The following is a 27,044-nucleotide window of genomic DNA, read 5'->3' on the forward strand; positions in this document are numbered from 1 at the left end:
GTGGTTGCTCATTAGATACAACCTCCCTGTTGGTTATGTGGCAAACCATTACTCCCCAGACGGGAACAGAGACATCCTTGCAGTTAGAGATCATGTTGGATTGTTCATGGAAGAACATGGTGTATGGTGGCACTTAATGGCCAGTAACATCGGTTTTCCTCTGTTAAAGACACCTAATATGTATGTATTGAAGGTCTAAGGATGGAAACCATGGTCCTGTACATGTCTGGTGAGCACTCTAACACACACACACACACATACACACACACACACACACACACACACACACACCTATGGAAATACAGAGCACAGTCAACAGGCTAAACATGGGAAAAAAGACTGTAACTGCTCAGTTCCTAGAGCACTCAGCCAACTCAAACACTCGGCCAACTCGACTGAAGAGTTTGTGGGATGTGCCAGATCCACTGCCATCCCTCAGCACCTTGCTCAGGCTGGGATCTGGCCATACATGCTGTGATCACTATTGCCTGCACAGGAACTTCCTTTAGTCACTCGGAAGCAGCACAAAGAACTGGCAAAATACGCCCCACCCAACCAGCCCTTACCAAAGCAAGAGCCTCTGGCCCAGAGCTTGCAAATAGGAAGCCAGCAGCTTCAGGGTCCAGGCTGGCCCAGAGACAGGATTCAGAAGGAGGAGCCAGGTCTGCAGGTGCAGAGGTGGAGGACAGAAGAGGGAGAGGCAAGTACGGTTAGAAAAGGCAGCACAGTTGGAAAACAGCAGTAACAACAGAAAAGAGCAACGGGGAGAGGAAGGGGAGAGGGAGGGAAAGGGCAGAGGGAGGGAGGGGGGGAGGGGGAGGGTGCCTTTAATATAAGGGGAAACCCACGCTCCTGGTTGCAGAGGGGTTCGGCAGAGTAGTTACAGGCATGTCAACGGACACTATGGTTCTTCTGAGACCTACAATGCCAAAGCCTCAGTGACTCCACCTGCCAACTGGGGGGCCAAAATGCAGCTGGGCTGAGTGCCAGACAGCCAGTAAAGTGCCTGGACTATAGGGACCTGCCGCTGCCAAGCCTGTTCCTAGACACCAAAACCAGCACACTTCAGTCTCTGCACAGGGATTCAATATCCCTTCCAGAAAAGGGCTTGAACAAAAAGATCTTGCTATAATAAGGTTTTAAAGGTGGTGGTCGTGGTGTGTGTTTTAGTGTGTGTGGTTTATGCGAGTGTCTGCCATATGTGTGCAGGTGCCCAAGGAAGCCAGAGAGAGCATCAGAAGCCCTGAAGCTGGAGTTACAGGTGGAACAGTTAGTGTGTGGCTGCTGGAAACTGAATTCAGGTCCTCTGGATACTCAGGAGGAGTGGTCACCACCGAGCCGTAGCTCCAGCCCGTTTCAGATACACGTTTAAAAATATTTGCACGGACTTTATTGACTGACTTCCCTAATCTGAAAACTTAAAATCTGAAATATAAAACTATTTAGGATCACATTAGTGCACAGTTTTGTTTTGTTTTGTTTTCTGGATTTTGAAGTAATCTAGTTTGCAGATTAGCGATACTCCATCTGTGATACAGACTGGACTTAAAATGTTCCCTAAGGGTACAAGTGCTGAAAATGTGGGATTTGGCAGAAGGAAGTCAGATCACTGGAAGCTTGCTCTGGAAAGGACTGGTGAGATCCTAGCCTCTCTCTCTCCACCTCTTCTTGGCTTCATGGCTTCCTTGTGGTAAGCAGCCCCATTGCCACATGTCACGTGCTCATTGTAGATACACAGCATCACCACAGGCCCAAGTGATCATGGCCGTGAGCCATACATATAATTTCATCATCTATTAATGTGATCATTTCAGATGTTTTGACACAGGGAGGATAGCAGAGGAACACAACTTGCATTAGCACTAATATCCGGAGGTCTGTCAGTCTCCATGACAGGGAGAGTTGGTCAGTACTTACCTTCCCCAATTTGTACACCAAAGGGACTCTTGGGAATGGCATCCCCAGCAAAGGAGACCTTGACCACATGGGGGCCAGGCTGCACTGGTTTGTAGACACATCTATACACCTGATTTCCTCTGTCTTCCACCAGCAGCTCCACACTGTTCTTGCCCTGGGGATCCTCCACCTCAATGCCGATGTCCCCCACGCCAGCTCCTGTGAAAAGAACGGCCACTCCGTGAGCACCCCTTTCCCTCTGAAAGCTCTGCCAACCAGTGCACAGTGCAAACAGAAAGGGCCACTCAGGCCAGGCTGAACCAGCTGAATGCCTGTACCAACTGTCATTCCTTTTCTTAAAAGAAAAAAAACAAAACAAAAACAAAAACAAAAAAACGGAAAAGAAAGCTGCCATGTGATGACTCTTGCTTTTAATCTCAGCACTCAGGAGGCAGAGGTAGATGGATTTCTGAATTTGAGGCCAGCCTGATCTACAGAGCAAGTTCTAGGGCAGCCAGAGCGACACAGAGAAAGCCTGTCTCATTAAAAAAAAAAAAAAAAGAAAGCTAAGAAATTGATATTATTCATCTTATTTATTTGTGCAGTCCACTTCTTTCACTTTTCCATAGAACTTGGTCTAGCACATGACTGGTAACATTTAGTGTAGACTGAAATTTGTACAAAAATTGATTACTTCTCAATCAGGGACAAGAGTGAAGATATGTAAAAATACAACTAGCTTGTGAGAAAAAGTTGTTTCATCAATTAAAAAGACAAAAGGTTTGGGTGCCCAAACCCTCCTGAGGATTCTGTGTTAGACCCTACAAGACCAGCAAAGGTCAAAACCATGGGAGAGGGATACATTACCAGCTGTGTAGATGTCAAAATAGGTAGGCTTGTTGGCAATGTTCCCTGTAGTTTCCAGCCCTGGGCCTTTTGCAGTGACTTTGCTGGCATCTCCTTGGGCTTTGTCAACGTTCACTTCAAATGGGCTCTTAGATATGTGCTGTCCTGCAAAGAGGACTATGACCTACAAGTGACAAGAGAGAGGTAACAGCTTCTCCCTGGTTGGCAAGAACACTATCCAACCTCACACACAACCTTCTCTCACCTTCCTCAGGATTGTCTACCCAATGGTGGATGGCAACACAAGCCCTAAAATCAGGGAAAGTGACCAGAACTGAACCACTACCTGGACCCATCAGGCATATGGCAATGCCCATGACATCCCGGTCTTAAACCAAAAGTACTTACATCAGATGCACTTGGGTACGGGCACCCCCTCCCTCCCAGTTGTGCTTGGTTCTAACCCAGATCTCTGAACTATCCAGTCTACGGTTCCAGGCCATCCAGGTAGTGTCAGACATGGGATCCCTCTTGTAGCATGGGCCTCAAGTGAGACCAGTCATTGGCTGGCCACTCCCCCCCCCCCCCAAATCTTGTGCCACTATTACCCCAGCACATCTTGTAGGGTGCTTGGCCCTTCTAACAGGAAAGAAAACGACCACTTATACTTAGATCTCTAGGCAAGGGGTTTCTCTAGTAATGCAGATAAGGTCGCTGCACTCTCGGAAGGAAGTTCATCATCCCAAGATTTTAAAAACATAGTTCGATTTTTCACGGACCAAGATCATTTCCAGATAAATGCATTTGAAACAAAATATAATGACTTCTGTCTAAAACTTTAGCAAAACTTTCTCATCTTGGGATATTTTAAGAGGACTAGGTTTCCTGTGAATCTACTAATAATTAATGAATTAATGAGATTTAAATGTTCTTTTTTAAGATTTCATTCTCGTAGATTCATGGAGTTCTGGAGTAAGAATAATCCTGGTGAATTCACAAAAGCTCAAGGCAGAAATTCAGAACCTGTCTTAAAGCCTGAGCCTGTCATAGGAGGTTTGGTTTCTGGGTGGCAAAGGCTCTCTTCCCGTAGAAGACACAGTCCTTGGTTAGCCCTTGCTGTAGCCCATGCTCTCAGCTCTTGCCCTACGGAACCAGGCTGGAATGGTCTCAGATATGATGCTGAGGTGAAGGGCCTGGAAGCTGGCTTCCTGCTGAGTATATTCCCTCCTCAGAAGCTGAGTATATTCCTTGCTGCTGCTAGTGAGCTGAACTTGTGTGTCCTCTGGGCTCAAGACCAGTACACAATCTAGCCTATCACAAAGAGGGATGAGTAAGGAAGCATTCAGGACAGAGGCTGCAGTTATTCGCTACATTATCTATACTCCAGACAGACAGCTTCAATCTGTAGGTACTCATGTGCAATTAGGGGGAGGAAATCAGGACATCACGAATGACTCCCCTGGGGAATACAGACAACCGAGATGTGCTACCTAATGCCAAGTCTGATTTATTAGGGATTCTACTTTTTTTGATAAATGAGATTGTATAATCTTAACCTAAGTAACTTATGGCTTCTGCCTAGTATGTAGAGATACTACATTCTACATCCAGCACTGTACAAACACTGCCAACAAGACCATTCCTCTTCCTAAGATCTTTCTTTAACATGTAACAATACAAGCCCAAGGACCAGACCATGCCGCGGCCATGGTGCCTTATCTTACTTTGTGCAGCCCTGTGACTTTGGGCAGATACTCCACAGAGTATGTCTTGTTCTTGTCACTGTCTGGGGTCACACGTGCCTAGAAGAGAGGATGATTATCAATTAGAGAAGGTGAAAGGTATGCATCAGTATGAAGCAGATTCACTTGATCATTTACTGGTCTGGTGACTGTTACAAGTATAGAAGATGCCAGTCTTGGTTTTACGAACAAAAATACAAGAAGTTGGGCAGAGATCCTGCCCCAGAGGAAGCTAGACAATATGGCAGAGTATTTATGAGTTCAGATCATGCTATGATCAGATCAAAGACCCAAAGATGGTCAGGAGAGGAAAATCAGGACACCTCAATTGACAAGTTCTATGTCTCACCCCCACCTATCATTTACGTTATCAAACACTGTGTTTGTGTTAATCAGTGAATACTGCACTCAAGGCACAGCGCTTAGGCAAGCTGCTTTAGCCGCCACAAGCCTCGGGATTCTTTGGTAGCATTTTGGCTAAGCGTTGTGAGGACCTGAATATGCAGTCTCTGGTCTCGTGACTGGCCGAATGACTCCGGAGGGAGGTGGCATCCTCCACATACCTCTTCCTTGTTTCCTTCCGGGTCCTCAACAAACACCATCACATCTCCTTGTCCAGCGCTGATGGTATCTACCGTGAATTTGGCTGGCTGCTTCACCATGTTTCCAGTAGGTTCAATTCCTGTCATGAGTTTACACAGTAAATTTTAAACTGGGCCACGTCTACAACCCACTATATGTTTTTCTTTTTCTTATTTAGGAGATGGGAACAAACTGCCATGAAGGAATAACCAGATAGGTTCAAACTCTTATTTTCTTCATGTTATCTAGCTGATATCCAATTCTAAAATATTCGAGAGTTTCAGAGAGTGGTCCACATAACAGTGAAAATGCACATTGGTAGTAGCTAACAGAAGGACCTGCCTTTGCGAGGTCGTGCAGGAGAAGGAAGTGGCATGTTTCTTTAAATAACAGTGTACATATACTTTTAAAAAGTATCCCCCTATTATTTGCAATTAGACTTTTAATTTTAAGATGGTTAAATAATAGGTAGACTCAAAGACAAATACCCCATATTTTTCTCACATGTGAAATCTAGACTTATATATAAATTATATGAAAAGTAGAAACAAGACCTTGTGGGAAAAGGAGTCTTCAGAGGGAAACAAAAGAGTAATGGGGTAAAGCACGTCGGATCTGTGTGTTTTTCTAACATGGATATTAAAAAGTTAGGTGAGGAGCTAGAGAGATGGCTCAGCTGTTAAGAGTACTTGTTACCGTTGCACAGGACCTGGGTTCCAGTCCCAGCACCTACTTGCTGGTTAACAACCATTTATAACTCCAGTTCCAAGGGACTGGAAGACCTCTCCTGACTTCCTCAAGCAGCACCAGGATTTGGGGGTTGGGGGAAGGAGAAAGGGGAAGTGCAATGACGGGGGGTGGTGGTAGCAGTGGTGCAAAGTGATGATACTTATCATGACCAGAGTACTAAAAATTATACGATCAAGACACAGGGCACTTCATAACCACAGGGATCCCTCGTGTTGCCCTTTAGGAGCCCCACCCACTTCCCTTCCGCCCCACCCTCTTCTTATCCTGACAACCACTAATCTGTTCTCCATCTCTGTAATTTTACCATTTCAAGAATGTTACATAAATGGAGTCATATATTAGGCAACCTTATGGTATCGGTCCTTCTAACTGAGAATCCCGTCCATTCACGTGGGCCGCTGACGCTTTTTCACTGATGAGTAATGTTCTATGCTATGCGACTGTTTACCCTCTCCCACCGTGGGATGTCTGGGTTATATCCAGCTGTCTATCATTTCCAAAGCTGCTGTGAACATTCAGACAGAGGTTTTGTGAGAATTTAAATCAAGTGTAAAGTTCTATGTCTATATCTTCCTCCTAACATGGTTCCTCACACAGAGCCCCTAAAACGCCCCGTAATGTCCAAGCGGTCCTGATGTGACAAGGACCCGTTCGTGGTATATGGCACCTAAGCTTCCTGTAATTGCCTGGGTTGATAAGTTTTGGGTGGGAATCTCAATCTGGAGCTGTCACCAGCAGAAAGCCAGGCTTGAGAATCTAGAAGCAAGCCGGGCGTGGTGGCGCACGCCTTTAATCCCAGCACTGGGGAGGCAGAGGCAGGCGGATTTCTGAGTTCGAGGCCAGCCTGGTCTACAAAGTGAGTTCCAGGACAGCCAGGGCTATACAGAGAAACCCTGTCTCGAAAAAACCAAAAAAAAAAAAAAAAAAAAAAAAAAAAAAAAAAAAAAAAAAGAGAATCTAGAAGCTTCTGTGTTCTTCCAGAAATATGGCCCATCCCAACTCTCAGGATCCCTTAAACCTCAAGGATAGAGAGCACTTTTCATCCTAGAATATTGTCAGGACACCTGGTTATTTCCTGAGCTCCGAGTGACTGCCTAGCCTAAGCAGGTCACAGGAAACTCAGATTTGGAGCCCAGTAAGATAGAAATTGTAAGTAACTCCAGACCCACTACTTGAACCAGTGCCTAGTGCTGATTAGAGAGACTGAGAGTCTGACCTTCAGTTCCTCTGCAAATGCCAGGCAGACAGCTATGAGATGAACAGTTCAAGTATGGGGAGAAGGAGGCCGACAGCTCAGCCGTGGCTGAGATAGGCCGGGGCCAATGCGAGCAACTGCTGTGGTGAATGAGGTTTACTGGTAGTGTCTACTGAGAGCATGGGCTCTTTTCTCACTACGGCAGCACACACATATAAAATTAGAATGACACAGGATGTCTGGACCACTTCACATCAGCAATGTGGGGGTCCAGGCAAGGTTTTTCAAAATACAGATATATACGTACATATACAGATATATATTTAAGACTTGAAAGTTTTGGGGGAGTTGTTTGATTTGGTTTTGTTTTGTTTTTAATTTTTGATGAAGTTGTCATTTTTTTTTCTCTTCTTGAGCTCTTGTTGTCAAATCCCAGAGCTCTTTCTTTCCCTAACCCTAGATTTTAGACCCTCATGGTTTTCCCTCTCAGGTGGGTTTGATGCATGTTGCATATTTAAGTGGTTCAGTTCGAGCTGACTTTTGAGTTAGGTGTGATTCTATTTTTAAAAGTTATTTATTTTGTGTGTATGGACGTTTATTGCTCTATTTCTGTGTACCACGTGTGCGTCTGGTACCCATGGAGAACAGAAGACGACACTGGATCCCGTGGGACACTTCAGTCACGACGTGGGCACTGGGACTTGAACCCCGATCCTCTGGTAGCACGACCAATGTTCTCAGCCAGTGGCCATCTCTAGCGGCTTGGGTGTAATGTTTTGTTTGTTTTTTACAACGGGGTTTCTCTATGTAGCCCTGGCTGCCCTGGAACTCAGGGTTCCACCTGTGCTAGAATCTTCCAGCAATGTCAGAACGGCTCTGAAGCTGTGCTTCCGACACCGTAGACGGATTCCTGTCACACATCTTTTAAAACCCAAGTGCCCCAGCTCCCTAGCCTTTCTTCTTTTGAAATATTCTTGGAATTTTGTTGACACCTACAAAAAATTTTTCTTTTTTCTTTTCTTTTTCTTTTTCTTTTTGGAGCTAGGAACTGACCTCGTGTGTGCTAGGCAGGTAGACTGAGGCTGAGTTCATTGTCAAAACTTCAATTGCAATGACATCACTGTGCCAGTTCAAGGAGAACCCATGCCTTTGTTCCAGTCTCTCTTCTTACTCAGGCCTTTTACTTAGTTCTTAGATTATAAATCATGTGTATGCTTTATTACACTCACACCAGTTTTCTTTTCTATGTGACAGTAAATGGTGTGCCATTTTAAATTTCAGGATCCACACGTGCATTACACCATGTATAACTGGAATAGATTCTGGTGGGTCACTTTTGTGCCTAAGAAAGCTTTATTCTCCTTTGGGACCAACCTTTTTATTTTGTTTTTTTAATTTATTTTGAGAGGGTCTCACCATGTAGTCTAGCTGGCCCTGAAACCTCAGAAACCGGCCTTCCTTTGCCTGTAATTAAAGGTATATGTCACCACACCTGGCTTTTCTCATTTTTAATTGTTGGAAAATCAGTTTAGACCACCACATCATGGCCAGTTTTGTTTCTGACTTTTCTGCTGTCCCCCCACTTCTGACCTAATATCACCATTCAAGCCCCCTTAATATGTTGCAAGAGCAGGCACCACCCTGATCCAGATCTTATCAGTGAAAGGCTGGGCGTGTTCTGAGAAGTCAGGCAGAGCTTCTGTGGCAGTTACTCTACACTGACTGGAACTTTCTCCTTCCCCTTTTTGGAGTCTTATCATGGATGACAGTTGAATTTTGTCACTTGCTTTTTAATCATCATTATGACCAACCATGTGTCTTTATTTTCATTCACTAACCTGTTTCTATAATCTAGTTGGTTGTATTGACAAGTTTTTAAATAGTGGACCAGCCTTACACTGCTAAAAGAAACCTCACTTAGACACAAAGTGTGACTGATTCATTTTGTGTGTGTGTGTCTGTATGTATGATATATATATATATGTTTCATGATGTGTTTTTATATCTATAGTCCACTGGTCTCTGTGTTTTGTTATTGGCTCTGGTGTTTCATAAAGTGAGGTTGCTACTACCTCTGCTGGTCGGCTTTTGTCAACTTGACACAAGCTAGAGTCACTGGGAAGAGAGGACCTCAATTGAGGAATTGCCTCCCTCAGCCTGGGCTCTGGGCATGTCTGTGGATTATGTTGATTAATGACTGATGTGGGAGGACCCAGCCTACTGTGGGTGTAGATACAACCTAGTGTAACCTACCCACTCCTGGGCAGGTAACACTGGATTGTAGAAGAAAGCAGACTGGACAAGAGCAAGCCAGTAAGCATCAGCCCTCTATGGCCTCTGCTTCTGTGTGTGTGTGTGGGGGGGGGGGGGGGAAGGGCTGGGTGGGTGAGTGGTGGTGGTGGTGTCAGGGGGGGGGTGCTCTAGCTTGAGCTCCTGCTCAGGCTTCCCTCAGAATGGACTGTAACCCTCCCTCTCTCCTTCCCACAAGCTGCTTCAGTGCATTTCACCACAGCAGCAGAAAGCAAAATAGAACAGCAAGTGCTCTCATCCCTTATTTAAGACAATAAAAATCGGTTTTGTTTCTTCTCTAAGTGTTTGGGAGAATTCCCCAGTGAACTCACTCACCCCTGGAGGTTTACAGGAGTCCTTACAATTTTACAAATTAAATTTCCTGAATGTTTACAGGCTCACCCAGGTTATCTTTTAAAATATGGCCACAGTATTAGTTATTTTTGCCATCACTGTGGCCAGATACCTGGCAACAAGAAAGCATTAACTGGTTTATAGTTCGAGAATCCACGGTCAGTGGTAGGAGCTGGCTGGTCTGTGGGTCACATGACATCACAGCTGTAAGAAGCAGAGAGGACACCTATGCTCGGTCACATGACATCCCGGTTGTAAGAAGCAGAGAGAATACTGATGCTCAGCTCGCTTCCTTTTTATTCAGTTCATCCAAGCTCTCAGGCCATAGAAGAGACTGGGATAGGTTTTTACACCTCAGTTAACCCAATCTAGAAAGTCTTATACAGACTGGGTCAAAAGAGGGTCTACTTAGTGATTCCAGGCCTCGTCTAGTTGAAAATCTTAACGATAACAGATACTTTTAAATGGCTGGCAGGTAATTTGTACATTTCTATCAACCCACTCTTGGCATCAACCATCACTTTCATTAAATTTAAGATATTGGCTCACTGTGTGACAGTGATTTTTAAAGTTGAAACTTGGGCAGTTATGGGACTCTGGACCTTAGGTGAACTTTCTGTCTGAGGGGGGAGGAAGTTCAGAATACCCATTCCACTTCCACTGGTACCTGAGGTTTGAATTAGAGTGGCTCCCATTTCTAGTGGTTATGGTGGGAGTATCAGCTCCCCCTCTAGCATCCAGAAGAGGAGCAGCTCATTACTCCTTACCCAGTCTCTGCTGACATCATCACTACCTTAACACTAGACTAGTCAAAGGCTTGGCTCTCCACTTATTTTGCTGATGGATATATGGGGAGGGCATAGTTTTTTCCTATGATATTTGGCTGAACACAGAGCACACACTGTCTTGAAAGAGTGTCCTGCCTTGGGGCGGCAGGGATATGGCTCAAGGTTGTCTTCGCTTTCATAAGGATATCTCAGTATGACCCCACCCCTACCGCCACACACATTTAAAATGAAGGTCTCACACTTGAAGGAAAGAAAGGGTAAAGCAATTAGAAAATGGACTTTTATATTTTATTTCCTATGCGTTTCTTTTGCTAATATAATGATCAGGTTACTAACAGGATTTAAATACACATCTACAACATTTGCAAGCACCTACTCCATCTGACTCTAGTACCTGTACCTTGTCAATGGCTCAGTTAAGTCAGTGTAATGTTCTCTAGCTAGCCAGGGTTGGTTAGGAAGCTGAGCCACATCCCCACACTCTATAAAACTCCAGTACAGCTATACTCACCGTGTGGAACCAGTCCCTCTAATTACTGAGACTTGGGGTTCTGTAAGTCTCTGTTGTTAAGTGCTTTATACAGAATAGGGTTTGGAGAAGGGCTCTGCTTAGCTAGTGGACAAAAGTGTTCAATGACACTAATCCCAAAAGGGAGCCTTACACAAAGACCCTAAGCCCTCTCACCCGACTCACACAGGAAACTCAAAGCTCAACAGATGCATCTGCAAGCGCTAACTGGCCTCAACAGTAATCTATTCTACATCTAAAGGATAAACCAAGCTTCTGAGCCCTTATAGAAATTATTATTATTATTATTATTATTATTATTATTATTATTATTATTAATTTTATTCTCTATCCCTAGCTTGAGTAGCAGAAACATGCCAAAATTGGCCTGACTTTCATCTCACCAAGGAAGAAATATGTATCTCACAGCTCCACTTATGTGGCCTTGTGTTGTGGCCCCATCACCCAAAGTGACTATGTTGCCTTCCGATTTTAAAAGGAGAAAAGTGAAGCATAGAACCTCACTTCATGTCTAGGTTTACATCCAAAAGATTCCAGTGCATCCATGTTCTCGGGTAGTATTGTTCATAACGACTGAAAGGTGGAATACTGCATATACCTGCCTGAAGAAACCAAATACAGCACACACAATAGATTATCATCCACCTATAAAAAGGGGAGGAAGAGCCAAGTGGTAGTGGTGCAAGCCTTTAATCCCAACAATTCAGAGGCAGAGGCAGGCAGATCTTTTGGATTTGAGCCAGCCTGGTCTACAGAGTGAGTTCCAGATAGCCAGGGCACACAAAGAAACCCTGTTTCCAAGGAGAAGGAGAAGGAGGAGGAGGAGGAGGAGGAGTAAGGGCTGGAAATTGTGATATATGTTATAATATAAAAAATAATAATAAAATCCTGAGAATGTATGCTAAGTAAGGTAGGCTGGACAGGAAAGCCACATACTGCATCTTCTGCTTCCACACAGAGACATACATATGATGGAGGGTGCCAGGAGAAAGGGGTTTGAGAAAGAAGAGAAGAGAGAGCTGGTTTAATGAGCACCATGGTTTACTGTGGAAAGTTGAAAATGCTCTAATGGGGACTGTCCTCTGACTGGCGAGTGTGCTTAACACCGAGTACATTAGACTCTGAACATTTATCATGATGAAGGAAAAACGTAGAGACAGAGCTACCCGCCCAAAATGAAAGGAAAACAGCTTGTTTGCCCACAGCATTCACAACACTTACAAAGAAGGAAACAGGCAAGGACTGGCCACATTCCTGAGCTGCAGTGAGCATTCATTTTCTGGAAGACTGCACCATGGAAGGAAACCATCTCACACTAACAAAGAGGAAACTGAACAGCCAGTGATAAGATTCCTACTACAAACAAGCATTTATGCCTTGGGTGAAGGCAAGTAGGGTGACATGAAGAGTCATATAGCTACCTGTAGCTTCTTTTTTTCTTTTTTATTAAGAAAACATTTTCTTTTATCTTTGCTATTCCTCCTAGCACTGATCACCTTGGGTTATGGCTCAGAGAAAGCAATTTGGAGATGCCAATGGGCAATGGGATGAGGGCCTCCATCTAGTCCTTACTAACTAACAACTGGGTATGCACCCAAATGTCGCTTCAATTTTAGTTACGAAAACTAAGATATATAGTATACTTCATGTCTTCTTGCCAGAAATCAAGCTCCTGGCCATGCATTTGTTGTTTTATTATTTGTTTGTTCATTTGTTTTGAGAGAGGGTCATACTGTTGTTCTGGTCAGCCTTAAACTTGAGACTCCCCAGCTTCAGCCTCCCAAAGCATTGAGATTTACAAGGGAATACATACGACCACATCCAGCTGTTAATTCCTCTCTTTAAAAAACTAGTATGCTTTAAATCAGGTGCTGACCACAACTGACCAGATGCCTGAAATGGCTCTGACCAGCCAAAAGCATCTTACAGTGAGAGTCATCAACAGGATGTCCTAGCAAGGAAGTGTTGCTGGAGATTAACAATAACTCCCAGCCCATCTGGAAACCTGAAGCGGTTTCTGCCAGACAGAAAATGAATCAGCATCCAGAAGGCAGAGATTCTTACCCCACCCCCATTCCTGACCAGTGAGCGACCTAAGGCAAGACCCGTCCCAGCCACTGTAGACCAGGCTATGGTTCTTCCTATCTGTACAAGAAGCCCTTGCTGACTGCACCACCTCCTGAGCCCCCTGGGCTAATAATGGCAGAGCGTTCCTCCCAGAGCTACTGGCAGCAAACATACCTGAGACCCAGCAAGAGCAGCACTCACCTCTGCCATAGGCTCGGGCTTTCTTTGGGTTGAGTTTGGGTTTAAGAGGAGCACCTGGCTTGAGTTTGGCTTTGGGGAACTGAGACAGGTAGGTCATCACAGAGTGCTCGTCCACGTCTGGGTGAATAATCTCCTCAGGAGTGATGACCTAGAACAACAACATGCTGGCTGAGTGCTCTGGCATGCCATTATGTATCCACCGAAATCTCCCTTAAACCAAATGCTACAAAGAAATGGAAACAAATGAAATCGCACTAAAGCCATAGGAAGATTGGTGTTTGTATGTAAGTGTGGTGCTGGCTCCTCTGCGAGGGTGGAAGACCTCCCAAGATTTTGCTTGTCAGTTCCAGAGATTCAAGCCATGCCCCAGGCTTCCAATTCACTCCCCTGGCCTCGTATTCTAGAAAGGGGTTAATGTACAGGAGAGCACGGAAGCATTGCATAAGGCACTGGGATGTTCTTAGAGCACAGAAGCCGGCCTCTTCTTTTGCTCATCGATTGTGTACACATCGCTGTACTAAGAAGAAGAAATAAAGAAAACCAGTGAGAAGGGGACTAGATGCCTATAGCTGCAGCGCTCGGGAGGCTGAGCAGGAAGATAGCAAGTGTGGGGTTAGCCTGAGATTCACAGTGAGGTCCTGGCTCAAAAAAACCAAACAAGCAAGACAATAGGAGACAACAGACTAGACATGTGGTCTTAACATATTAGGAACCTTTAAAACTGGGAAAGGAACTAGAAAGATGGCTCAGCTGTGAAGAGTGGATACCACTCTTGCAAAGGATCTGATTTTGGTTCCCAGCAGCTCACAACAGGCCTCTGGTCTCTGAAAGCACTACCCGCCCCCCCAAACCCCACTATGCGTGCACGCACACGTACACACACACACACACACACCTGCCCCCCCCCCCAAAAAAAGCTGAAGTGGAGTGTGTTTGTGTGTTCTCTTGACAATCAGCTTCGGAACATTAGCTCTCAGATGGACAAGGAACCGTCCTAAAGTTTTAGCAACATCCTTGATTCCCTACCTGATGTAACCCTACCTAGCATGCTAGTCTCCCCTGTCCCCTGGGAGGATTCAGTGGGAAGCGACACCTTCTCAGAGCAGCAGAGGGCTCTACCTCATCAGCCATATCAACCAAATGCAATGAAGTGATGAGAGACCGCACAGGAAGCACTGTGGGGCTTAGTGGCTAACAGCAAAATAGCTACTGAGATTTTGAACAGTGATCTACAAAATAGCCCATGAAAAGCAAACTGTGCATTGATCTGGTAGCTCTCTCCAGAAACTCCTATAGTCATTTATAGTGTCCAGCATTACAGAGGATCACACAGAGGTGTATCAGGCTGAAAGGCAGGGAGAGGTGTGATACAGCACTTCCTGGGGTGACAGATCTGAGAATGGTCATGGAGCAGAGTCTCTAAAACCAAACCAAGGAAACAGGCTGGGACCCCCTCCCCGCCCCCCAATAATCCTCCTGTGGATATACTGAACTCAACTCAAGACTCAACTCAAGACTTCAGAGTGAGCTACAGCGAGGGGTCCTCTGATCCACGCGACTGGGTTTCTACACCTTCCCTTTGATCGTGGTTTTGATCCTGGGAGCAGCCATGGTATTTTCAAGGAGGTGTTACAAGAAAAACATTGGTGTTAAGCAACGCACATAACTATTTAGATGCTATCTCTGATTTATCAAAAGTTCAGGCCCCGTCTGTGATTCATGTGATGGATGATGGGAATACAAATTCTGCTGTAGTTTCCACTAATGGAGGCTAACCTGATTTATACTTCAAAAAAAAAGTTCCAAACATCAGATTAAAATTACTTTTGTTTTGTACACGTTTTAAAAAAGTCAACTACTAGTAGCTCCTTATGACTGCCCCCTTAGTTAAGGACCATGCTTGCTGATTGGGGTTTAATGATAACCTTCAAAAGACCTAGAACCAAAAGAATACAAAATTTGCAGTGATACATGCCTAAAATCCAGCACTCCAGGGGCTGAGATGGGAGATCAGGGGTTCAAGGCCAGCCTAGACTGAATAGGAAGCTAGAAGGTTGGAGGTGAGAGGAAGAGATAAGTAAGGCGGGAATGGGAGGGGAAAAAATTGCCAGTCTGTGATGTGAAGATTTCTGAATGATCTATAAGCTACTAAACCCACAAGAACCTATCATTACTAAGATGGAGGGAGAGTGCCAGAGGCAAGACTCTTCAAAGGCTGAACACCAAGGTCAGGCCACAGTCTGACCTAGAAAAGCACCCAGACTGCCAGCAACAAGTCAGTGGGTGGGAGCAGTCTCCTGGGACTCGCTGTGTGTGTGTGTGTGTGTGTGTGTGTGTGTGTGTGTGTGTGTGTGTGAATACCTGTGGGACGCCCAGCCAGTCATCGGCCTGCTGCATGGCTTCTCGGGCATTATCCACCGGCTTCCGTGGGTCCCAGGATTCCCAGTCTGGGCACAGACCTGTTCACAATACATGTAAAGTGCTTTTAGTATGAGCTGACAAAGAGATTAAAAGAGCCATGTACTGATAACCAAACCATTTAGTCTTGTAACTCAACAATTCCCACCAACAGCTTAACTAACTGTACGTCAGAGGGAGAAAAGTCTGACAGCAATGGAAACTGTTCTACACTAGCAGAGACGTACTGTGCTTTAGGACACTGTTCTGGTATTAAGACAGAAGTTAGCCATTCCTTCAAGAGCTACTGAAGCACCAGGAAGTGGTGGCGCACGCTTTTAATCCCAGCACTTGGGAGGCAGAGGCAGGTGGATTTCTGAGTTCGAGGCCAGTCTGGTCTACAAAGTGAGTTCCAGGACAGCCAGGGCTAGACAGAGAAACCCTGCCTTGAAAAAAACAAAACAAAAAAGAGCTACTAAAACAAAGAAAGACTATAAAACCATTTAGGCTTGGTGCCTTTATACAGGAGAAGTATTTTTAGCGCTGTGCCTAGATGTATCTAACAAAGATTAAGCTAGCATCTTATGTGACTCAAAACTCCACTGGCACAAAGGCACAATCCTAGAATTATTTAAAAGGCCCTAATGAGTGTAAGTAGTGTAGAACTGAAGTAAAACTCTGATTTAAACTAAGGAGGGAGAATAAATTGTGTCTTTTCTTTCTTTTTTCTTTTTTTTTTTTTTTTGGATTTTCGAGACAGGGTTTCCCTGTGTAGCCCTGTCCGTCCTGGAGCTCATTTTGTAGACCAGGCTGGCCTCGAACTCAGAAATCTGTCTGCCTCTGCCTCCCGAGTGCTGGGATTAAAGGTGTGTGCCACCACGCCCAGCAATTGTGTCTTTTGGTAGAAGGAAGAGGATACTACAAAACTAGCTAATGCTTTTTTTTTTTTAAAAGAAGTTACATTTAGTCAGGCAGTGGGGGCACACATCTTCCCCTACACTCAGGAGGCAGAGGCTGGTGGATCTCTGTAAGTTCGAGGCCAGTCTTGGCTACAGAGTGAGTTCCAGGACAGCCAGGGCTACACAGAGAAACCCCATCTTGAAAAACAGGAAAAAAGCATTCCATTTATTTAAATGTGTGTATGTGTGACTGAGTGGACACAGGACTCAGTTTTCTTCTTTCATCATGTGGATACCGGAATTAAACTCAGCTCACTGAGACTTGATGACAAGGGCCCTTAGCCAGCTTGGTGGCCCTAACACTATACATTTGTTTTCTGGCCTATTCCAATTTATAGGTTTTCAAGATGGAACGAGGCTTTGACACAGCTCTTTTCTCCCTGACATTAGTGAGTTCTGCTTTGAGCACTCTGAGATACGCTGCCCTACTCAGAATGTGCTTAGCTCATATAGAACATTCAGTAAATGGAAAATATAATTATTAAAGTAAGGATTTTTTATATAAAATAATTTGGGGGGTGGCCTATAAACACTGGTTCTAGTTTTTCTACTGAGTGTGGGCCAGCAAACTCTACCCATCAATCTAAGGCCTCTAGTGAGGATAATTACATCTTGGTGTCCACTCAACCAAGCACTCAGAGAAGAGCCAGGGTGGAAAGGCTCTAACTGGATCCTCACCAAGCACCACCCACAGCATTACAGAGAGAAAGGGGCAGAGAAAGCTGTATAGAGTCAAGCTAGTAGTTAATGAAAACGGTCACTTCCCATTAGCAGAAGGCTTTAGACTCCCATGCCAAGCCACTGAAGAGAGCCACATGTGCTCTTTAAGCCGACAGGAAATGAGGCACCAATGTGGGAAGACACAGGGCTGGAGTCTGGTGAACTATAACCCCAGAGCCTGCTCAAAGTTCAGGCACTGGAGTGTTTCTGGTGATATGAATAACACTGGATTCAGAGACAAACATGTATGGATAGGCCTAGAAGATCTGCCTGTGGAAGGAAGGGCACAGAACCATCTTGGCTCATCCTCTGTCTTACAATGGACTCATACCAAGAGTCCCACACCAGTTAGCACAAGCAACCCTTCTCACAGTGATTTAGGATCTATGCACTCCCACTCGGCAGAGATGGCTTAGGCAACTACAGGCACTTACCTGGAGCACAGCTGTCTACCAGGGCTCCTAAGGCTTTGCCGTCTTGCCAGTTCTGGTTAAAGTTAGTGATGGGCAAGTACGGAATCTTGTTCTGAATCCATCCCAGGAGCCTCTGCTTTGGTGTCTGCTTCTTGGCATCATCATCCCCTTCATCTTCCCATACGGGCATGGAGATGGAGTAGTGAAGGATCAAAGTCCATACCAGGCCCAGGATGAGCTTCAAGTTCCCATCCACAATGGCTTTACTGTCTGGGAAGACAAGGCATCGGCTTGGTCATTCTTTTGCGTTACACAAGTGTGAGTCAGACTCTTTGTAAAAAGGAAAGGGAACTGTACTGAGACCCTTCGGTGTTAAAGGACGCAGCACTAGGATCTGCTTCAGGGTCTCTGGAAACAAAATGACTGCAACAACCAATCCAAGGTGTTTATTAATGATTGCCCTGAATCATTGCGATGCATTATGTTATTGTCTCTACATTTCTGCATGAAACATGGTAAATGACATAGATCAGCAACAAACATACCAATGCCACAGATGAGCCCATGCCTCAGCCCAGATAAACAAATTTATGTGAAGATCTCAAATGATCAAAAGCTTTGCTGCAAATCACATGCTACTAGAGGCATGGATGAAGAGACACAACAAAATGGAATGTCATAATGCTCTCTGCCCAGGGAGGGGTGACCTAGTTGTCCCTCCAACTGAAAACTGGCTGAAACAAAGAATTGAACCCGTACAGGGAACTCAAGACTTTTGTACACTTCCTTCTTAAATGTAGGAGATATTCCAAGAGAGGGCTGTATACATGTCGACAGTAAGAAATGTCTGAGGGACTACGCAGATGGGTTTAAGAAGTAAAGGTGCTTTGCTGCCAAGCCTGAGAGTTCAATCCCTGGAACCCACATAATTCAAGGAGGTTGCCCTCTATTCTCCAAGCACATGAACACACACACACACACACACATACGTAAGTAAATAATTGAGTACATAAATAAATAAAATTATAAATGACCTGAAGATTTATATTATGAGTTATAAATGAGTTAATTCACAAGTAACTTACAACTTCTTAAGCTAAATGATATTTATATTCTTTTCCAAGCCTCCAGTAAATATAATCACCATGGCACTGTTTCTTATGAGTTGGGCTATCTATTACTATTGTACTTAAGTTTCTGATTGGTTTTCTTTCAATTAAAGTTGAAGTTTCCAAGGCTGAAGGAATGGCTCAGCAGTTAAAAGTACATATTACTTTTGTAAAGAGCTAACGAGTTCCTACCACAGATGTGTGACTTACAACAATTTATACCTCTAGCTTTAGGGAGACCTGACGCCTTGGCCACAAGAGTACCTGCACTCGCATGTACACACACAGATACATAACTTAAAAATATTATAAATGTTAAATTGATGTACAGCTTAATTAAAAAAAATTATTTCAGAAGTATAGACAGTAAAAGGTATCCAGTCCTGGAAGTAACAACGGCATGGCGTCCACTACTGACTCCTGTTTGCTGTCCTGCTTTTATATTTTTCTGCACAAGCTTTTAAATGTATCTTTTCACTAGTAATTATGTCGTAGTCATCTTTTTCCTACAAAACTTGTTTCTGCTTACATTCCTACCCGTAGGTTTAGGAGGCAGGCTTCCCCTTTAATCGTACCAATGAGCTATCAATCTGTCCATCCAAAGGATGGCCAAGCCACTGCAATCAGGCGAAGTCTCTGTTGAGAAGCTTAAGCAGAGACTCCTTCCTTATCCTACCTCTGACTCAGAGCGCTTGCCAACACACTGGCCAGCTCTACCCTCACTTTTATTTGTTTTCTGAGACAGACTCCTGTACTCTAGTGTAAGCTGGTCTTAGATTTAGGGTCCTCCTGCCTCTGCCTTCCAAGTGCTATGTTATGGGCAGGTGACACATGACATGGCTCTCTGTCTTTCCACCTTCTGCCTGTACTCATCAACACTTAAATACTACCTTTAGATTTGCTCTTTATCCCTCCTCCTTCCACAAACACCATCAAGACCCATCCCTTTTCTACTCGGGCCCCAAGATGAAAACATTGTAGCTGTCCTGGGATCCTCTTCAGGCCTCTGGTACAGTTTCTACAGTGTGTCCTCTCTTCCTATTACACCTCTTGACAAACTTTTGCACCTTCCCATAGACAGGCAGCTTCTCTGTCTCTTGGTATCTCCGAGAGCCATGAAAGTGAACTGCTATTTACACCTCAATGCTATGTTTCTAGTTGAGTGTTTCTGTTCTTCCAAACTGATTGATGGTACCTCCTGTCCAATCAAACTCTGTAAGCACACAGAACCTAAACACACGCCATTCAGTTGGACTGATCCTTGTCACATTCACCCAACCACATACTTAACACCCAGGTTCAAAGTTGGCCTGTTTCGCCGGGCGTGGTGGCGCACGCCTTTAATCCCAGCACTCGGGAGGCAGAGGCAGGTGGATTTCTGAGTTCGAGGCCAGCCTGGTCTACAAAGTGAGCTCCAGGACAGCCAGGGCTATACAGAGGAACCCTGTCTCAAAAAAACAAAACAAAACAAAACAAAACAAAAAAAGTTGGCCTGTTTCAAGATGGCAGCCAGGCCTGCAAGAACCTTCATCCTATTTCCTATGGGATGGGATACACTCTGGCACAGCGGAGGCTGGTGGTGCTACATGCACACCTGCATGTGTGCTAGGATCCTTTCCTTCAACAGCAGGACCTTCTACCAGGCCCTCTGCCTTCCACTTTTAGGAGGCAGTGTGGCTCAGAGCTTGGAGGACAGGTGGCCAATCCATGAGAGTATTCATATTAAAAACAAATGGGGGGCGGCAACTGAGTCTTCTTCACCTTGCAGTTGTTGCACCAACCACGAGGCACCTGAACATTACACACATAGCAAACTGCACATACTGAGTGTGTCTAGTAAGGTGCTGACAGCAGCCCAGCACACTGGAGACCTCACTCTTGCACCGTCAGGGCTAAGAAGCCTCATTACCATAGGTGCAAGTCTGTAAAACTCAAACTCTCCCAGCTGTGTGTCGAGTAAATGCTTTTCAAAAGGAGACCTCTCTACTACTACAAGGAAAAAGGACAAATTTGAGCGGGGTGTGGTAGCACACATTTGTAACTTCAGCACTAGGGAGGCCAAGGCAGGAGGATCCTCGGAAGTTCAAAGCCAGTGAGTTCACACCCAGCCTGGGCCACGTAGTAAGACACTGCCTCAAAACTCATGCGTGCGTAAGTGTGGGGCACATTTAGCTCATAACCTAAAGTCGGGTGGCTCTATTTTTATCTGGGTGACATGTGTTGCTCTAAAGAACGCAAAGCTCTTTTCAAGCACATTTGGGAAAGCATGACCAAGCCAAAGTCAGAGTCAGTCTTATGAACTATGCAATGACCTGGACTTCTGTTTCGAATGAGTTCAAGGTGGGTGTCCTAACAGGAAAGCCCCCTTTATGGCCTTCCTGGGATATATGATACCTTCATCCTGCTAGTCTAAGAAGCTGGAGGGAAAACGGGCTTCGTTCCAAAAGTGATTTTTGACAGGTAAAGGTTCAAACATTTAGCCCAGCTCTTAGAACAATAAAAAAGATGGAGATTTGCCCAAAAAACCTCCCCTGTTCCCATCCACAGGAAACAGGAGACTCCCCAGGCCTTGGAAAGGAAATGCCACAAGGGTATCCCAGTGTGTGCATCTGGCCATTGCTGTGGACCTGGTGTGCTGCGAAGTGCTCCTTCTGACACACAGAGGAGGAGGAGGAGACCACAGTGAATGGAAGCATCCTCACACACAGTAAGAGGCTGGAGGGCCTCTTGCTTTCGGGGACGAAACAAGCCAACGCCCAGCATGCCTGCCCAACCTCTCATACTTTGCTTGCGTTTTCATGGATTGGAACCTGGCCATGGGCTTCTCCTCCCAAATCCGACCAATCACAATTCCCAAATAACTACCCTGGTGATTGGCAACCCCAACCCTCAAGCCACACACACTTTCTCAAACTACCTACAATTATCCAGTTACTTATAAATGACAGCATTGCCTTTTTAAATAGCTACACAGTTGATTTGAACTACTATAAATTGTACAATGGAATTTATTTATATTACCTCTGTATCAGTCCTCTGGTCCTTGTTAAGGAGGATTTGTATGTGGAATGGGGCCAATTATGAGGTGAATACCAGATATTTTTAGCATTCTGCAGAAATAACTTTGAAATGCTTCTTTGAAGGGTCAGTTCTCCAAAGTCAGGGATATGGTAGACTTTCATCTCTCCCATCTCTCACCAGCAAGGGCCAGACCAAAACAACCATGTCCCCTACATCTACATCTAGTGCTACCACTGGCATAACACAAGAGTTCCTGAGGCACCTTTCTATATGGCTGCCAATGATTAACCGAGGTAGCAGGAGTCGAGCGAAAGCATGAGAACAGTATGCCATCCTCTGGCCATGAGGCAGTTGGCTACAGGGCCATAAAACAGGCAACAAGTGATGCGGGAGTTAAGAGGGAAAGTGTCACTAGGGCTACAGGAACAAAATTCCATGCTCTCTGCACACATAGCAACTGTTCGCTGTCAGGAGGCAGTGTGGCATGGAGCCTGGAGGACAGGTGGCTAATCAATAAAAGTATCAGAATGACTAACATTAAAAACAAAATGAGGGGCTGGAGAGATTGCTCAGTGGTTAAGAGCACTGCCTGCTCTTCCAGAGAGCCTGGGTTCAATTCCCAGCAACCACATGGTGGCTCACAACTGTTTATAACTCTTGTTCCAGGGGATCCAACACCCTCACACAGACATACGTGCAGTCAAAACATCAATGAACATAGAATGAAATTAAATGCAAGCAAAACAAGGAAACAGGGTCTGAGAGATGACTCAGTGGTTAAGACACTTGCTGTTCTTGCAGAGAGCAGGGGTTTGGATATTAGCACCCTTATAGTTGCCGCCAATTCTAGTTTCTGGGATCTGGCGCATCTTCTGACCTCCAAGTGCACACAGTATATACTTGCATACATACAGGCAAAGAAACATAAAAACAACAAATGCTGGCAAGGTGAAGGAAGGAAGATGGCGCCTTACAAAATGTTGGTGGGAATGAAGGCTACAGCAGCCACTACAGAAGGTAGTTCAGGGCTTCATTTAAAAGCTAAAATTTATTAGCGTTGGAGAGAAGGCTCAGCGACTAAGAGCACTGACTGCTCTTCCAGAGGTCATGAGGTCAATTCCCAGCTCACAGCCATCTGTAATGAGATCTGATGGCCTCTTCTGGTGTGTCTGAAGACAGCTACAGTGTACTCACATACATAAAATAAAAATTTAAAAAATCTTAAAAAAAAAAAAGCTAAAATCTGCCTTATAATGATTAAGCTGTACCATTCATTCCTGGGTATACAGCAAAGGAAACCATGTCAGCAAACCACAGCGATACCTGTCCATCCATGTTTGCTGCTGTATGACTCAGAATAACCGAGTTACAAAATCAGCTTAGGCCTCCACCGATGGAAAAAGAAAATGGTGTGTGTGTGTGTGCATGGAATATATAATATGTACACAGCTAAAAAGAATAAACTGTGCCATTTGTAGGAAAATAGATAAAACTGGACATCATCATATTAAGGAAAAAGAAAAGTAATGCATTTAGGGAACGTGGGGACACACAAACAAACACACCCCAGATGGGATGAGAGGAACTAGCAGAGAGGAGGATAAGAAAAGTAATGGGGAATGAATACAGTCAGAATACCTGCTATATGTGAACAAAAATGTCAAAATTCATTGTTCAGTACAACAAGTATAAAAGGGCTATAAAATCATCATCAACAACAGCAGTAAACAAACAAACAAAGCAAAAACTGGCCATGGAACCAACAGCTCAACTACATTTTTCTCTTTGGACAACACAGTGGTTCTCTGACCTTTATTTTCCTCATCTGACAAATGGGAATTATAATCAATGATTTGACAGCGTGGTGTGAGGGGTAAGGCCAGAGAATGCCAAGAGTTGAGTGTGAAGGCTGACATACAGTAGGTGCTTAATAAGTCTCTTTCTCCTCCTGCATTCATTCACCTATAATTTTCATAATATGTAAAATATTCCTCCCTAGAGCTGGAAGCATAGTTCAAGTGTCATTTCTAACCAGAGATGAAAAGAAGTGCTTGGTGGACTTAAATGCAGTTGAACTGTTCAGCTTGTCAGTTCTCAGCTAAGCCATTCATTAGGAGAGCCACAACTCCAAGGCCTCCCCTCCTGACCACCGCACTACTGTGAATCCAGGGCATACAGAATTGAGCTCTCCACTAAGCAAGAGATCAGTGAGCTGAGCAGTAAAACTCACACAGCCCCAAGGAGCCCCTCCCCCACAGAGCTCCCCAGAGACTAGTCAGGAGCTGACTGAACCTGGCAGAAGGACCATGGTACTCAGAGCAGATTTTCTGGGTCATGTGCTCAGCCCTGTTTAGATGTCTTGATCTCATGATGCCTTGTCTGTGGTTCTCAAAGTTCCTGGCCTGGAACTCCCTCCCCATCTCCTCCTCTTCTAGGCCTAGAAGGAAAGCCAGGGAGAGCCCAGAAAGGAGAGGTTCTGGGCGTGTATCCTCAGCTCCATCACTTCTTCTCTCTACACTTCTGTTCTCTCACCTGGAAACTGGGATGATGTTCAGAGCCTGTGGTGAGCTGGTAGCAGCAGTTCCTGGACACGGCTGCTCCCACAGAACCCTCAACAGCCCTCCTGCGCTCATGTGCCTGGGGCTCACTGGCATTGTGAGGCTGACTTGTTCAGCCCCACAAACCATGCCTGAGTTGTAGTCTTCAGGTGTCCAAAAGGCAGGGCAACTGGAGTTGAAAGGAGGCAGCTGACCAATTGTTCCAGTTCCTCAGTGAAAATGTGGAAGGGACAAAGCCTAGCCACACTGAGTCTTGGTTAAAGAAGATCCATTGTGGCCAGTTGCCTAAGACCAGGGTCCTAATTCTGGTATACTATGGCCGGTCCTTCTAGTCACACAGCAGACTGTGCAGGGGGTCCCAGGAAGGGTAAGAGGCCTGGGCAAGTTCATTCCTCTCTGTACTCTGTCTTTCCAGGGCTTCGGACAAAAAAAAAAAAAAAAAAAAAGCAATAAATAGACAAGGCAGTGACGTAGAGCCAGGTGACTCATGGCCCGGAAGACTGGAGAGCATCTATGGCAAAGGGCATTAAAATCGTCTTTCCCCTTCTCAGCCCTAGGTATGTGGCTTCCAGAAAGATGGTTCTCCCAGCCTCTCTGGACTTCAAAGGCCTAGGTGTTGTCAGTGGGCAGTGGGAAAAAGTGAAGAATGCCATTACTCCAGCCCTGGGTGATGGGTGGCTAGCTCCCAGACTGCTGTAACCTACACCTTCCTCAGCTGTGACCCGACTGGGGTATGGACCAGGAGAACAACAACAACAACCAAAGGGCTCCCAAAGATCAAAAATGACAATAAAAAGCACATTTTCATTCTTCTCCAGTGGTGTTCCTGATGGTGTTGTCCACCTGTCTCAAAGTTCACCACCATCGCTACACACTCATCCAAGCCTCTTTGTGACAGCAGTAACATGACCTATTGTCACGTGGGTCTATTTCAATATAGACCACAGTCAGGCAGTGGTGGCATATGCTTTTAATCCCAGCACTTGGGAGGCAGAAGCAGGCAGATTTCTGAGTTCCAGGCCAGCCTGGTCTACAGAGTGAGTTCCAGGACAGCCAGGGCTACACAGAGAAACCCTGTCTCGAAAAAACAAAACCAAAAAAAAAAAAAAAAAAAAACAAAAATCAAACCAAACCAAACCAAAACACCAATATAGACCACAATAAAGGTTGGCCTAGGAAACTGGGATCCGCTGGATTTCCGATTATCTCTCCTGCTCACAAACTGCTCAGAGACTGGCAGGGAGCTCTGAGGTAATTTTTATACCAACTGTGTCTTGATTGTTCAAGAGTGTATTCAGAAGGTTTTGATAGGTGAGCTTTCAAAGATGATTTCATTCATAACTGTCCTGTTACTTTTGCAAAAGTATCTGAGGAAAGCAAGTGAAGGCAGGGTCTACTTCAGCTCACAGTTTGAGAGGGCACAGTCCATCATGTGGGGGGGTTACAGCAAGAGGGCATAAGGCAGTTGGTCAGATTACATCTATAGTGGAGAAACAGTGAGAGATGGAGAGTGCTCAGCTCGTTCTCTCCTTTGTGTCCTGTCTGGGACCCCAGCCCACAGAATGGTGCCATCCACAGTTAAGGTGGGTCTGCCCATCTCAACCATTCTATCTAGAAAGTCCCTCATAGGTGGTCCTGTGGGAATTCCCAATCTCATCAATGTGGCAACCAAGATCAACCGTCTCAATGACACCCAAAAACGACACTGGTGCCAGAAGTAAATGTCTTTTTGGTGTATTGAGGAGGACTCTGAGGCCACTTCTAGCCTCAACAAGATTCTGACGTGGGTTACCAAGGCTTGCCATGAACAAGACCTCTGTATGGGAAGGGAAGGCTCAGAAATATCATGGTGGGGATCAGGATTGGTACTGTCTGAGGGGCAGTATGGGCTTCACTGCCACAGAATCTAGTAAATATTTTCAAATGTTGGGGATTTCTACTGCAAACCTGGCATAGTGGCACATGCATTTCATCTCAGGACTTGGGAGGGAGGCAGAAGCCGGTGGATCTCTATGAGTTCAATGCCAGCCCGGTCTACATGGTGAGTTCCAGCTGGCAAAGGCTTCGTAGTGACACCTTGTCTCAAAACAACCACCAAAACGGGCACGTAGAAAAGAGATTTCTACTGAAAGCCATGACACATTCCTACCCAGCAAACTAGTCTTTCTGTCCCTTGTACACTTGTTGAACTTTCAGCCTTAAGTAGAAATAGTTGTAGTAAATGATTCCAGAAATACCTGGCTTTTATTTTGGTATTGTGTTGTAAGCTACATTTTTCAATATTTAGTAGCTATTTACCCCTCCCTAACAATACTTTTTTAAAAAAAATAATTCACTTAAGAATTAAGTTTATATACAATAATAAAGCTGATATTAGGCTAAATGATTAAATACTAAACAGCAGAGAAGAGGGTATAAATTGTCTGGTCCAAAAACTTGGGACAAACAGCTAACCAGGGTTCCTATTAGCATACCAAAGCATATGTTGGGCTCCAGGCTCAGTAGCTGGCTCCTCTCAGTTCTTCCCTCTCTCCAGCTTCTCACTGCTGTATAACCTGGTCAATTGGCCATTTGACCTTAAGTCCTTCTCTCCTGTCCTCTCTGGGCTCTCTCATTTGTCTTCCCATC

At 44.9% G+C, this 27,044-nt stretch overlaps 1 protein-coding gene across 6 annotated transcripts in view; it reads right to left on the bottom strand.

Moving 5' to 3' along the window:
* The window catches only part of Flnb (filamin B), a 134,277-nt gene that overhangs the window by 66,568 nt on the left and 40,665 nt on the right, over positions 1–27,044 (bottom strand). For 5 of the 6 annotated variants that reach the window (XM_021181303.2, XM_021181302.2, XM_021181301.2 and 2 more), the window contains exons 2-8: positions 17,750–17,998; positions 15,601–15,698; positions 13,240–13,387; positions 5,048–5,166; positions 4,467–4,544; positions 2,764–2,926; positions 1,918–2,115 (exon numbers count right to left, since the gene is read on the bottom strand). In XM_021181303.2, the coding sequence (XP_021036962.1) occupies positions 1,918–2,115; positions 2,764–2,926; positions 4,467–4,544; positions 5,048–5,166; positions 13,240–13,387; positions 15,601–15,698; positions 17,750–17,998 (1,053 nt within the window). Of the gene's footprint in view, positions 1–1,917; positions 2,116–2,763; positions 2,927–4,466; positions 4,545–5,047; positions 5,167–13,239; positions 13,388–15,600; positions 15,699–17,749; positions 17,999–26,890; positions 26,911–27,044 lie in introns of those variants that run through there. The other variant, XM_085828385.1, reaches the window with a different exon arrangement.

This window comes from Mus caroli, unplaced genomic scaffold (genome assembly GCF_978045245.1).
Source record: "Mus caroli unplaced genomic scaffold, Mus_caroli_1 scaffold_12, whole genome shotgun sequence".
In the NCBI taxonomy this organism is placed as follows: Eukaryota; Metazoa; Chordata; class Mammalia; order Rodentia; family Muridae; genus Mus; species Mus caroli.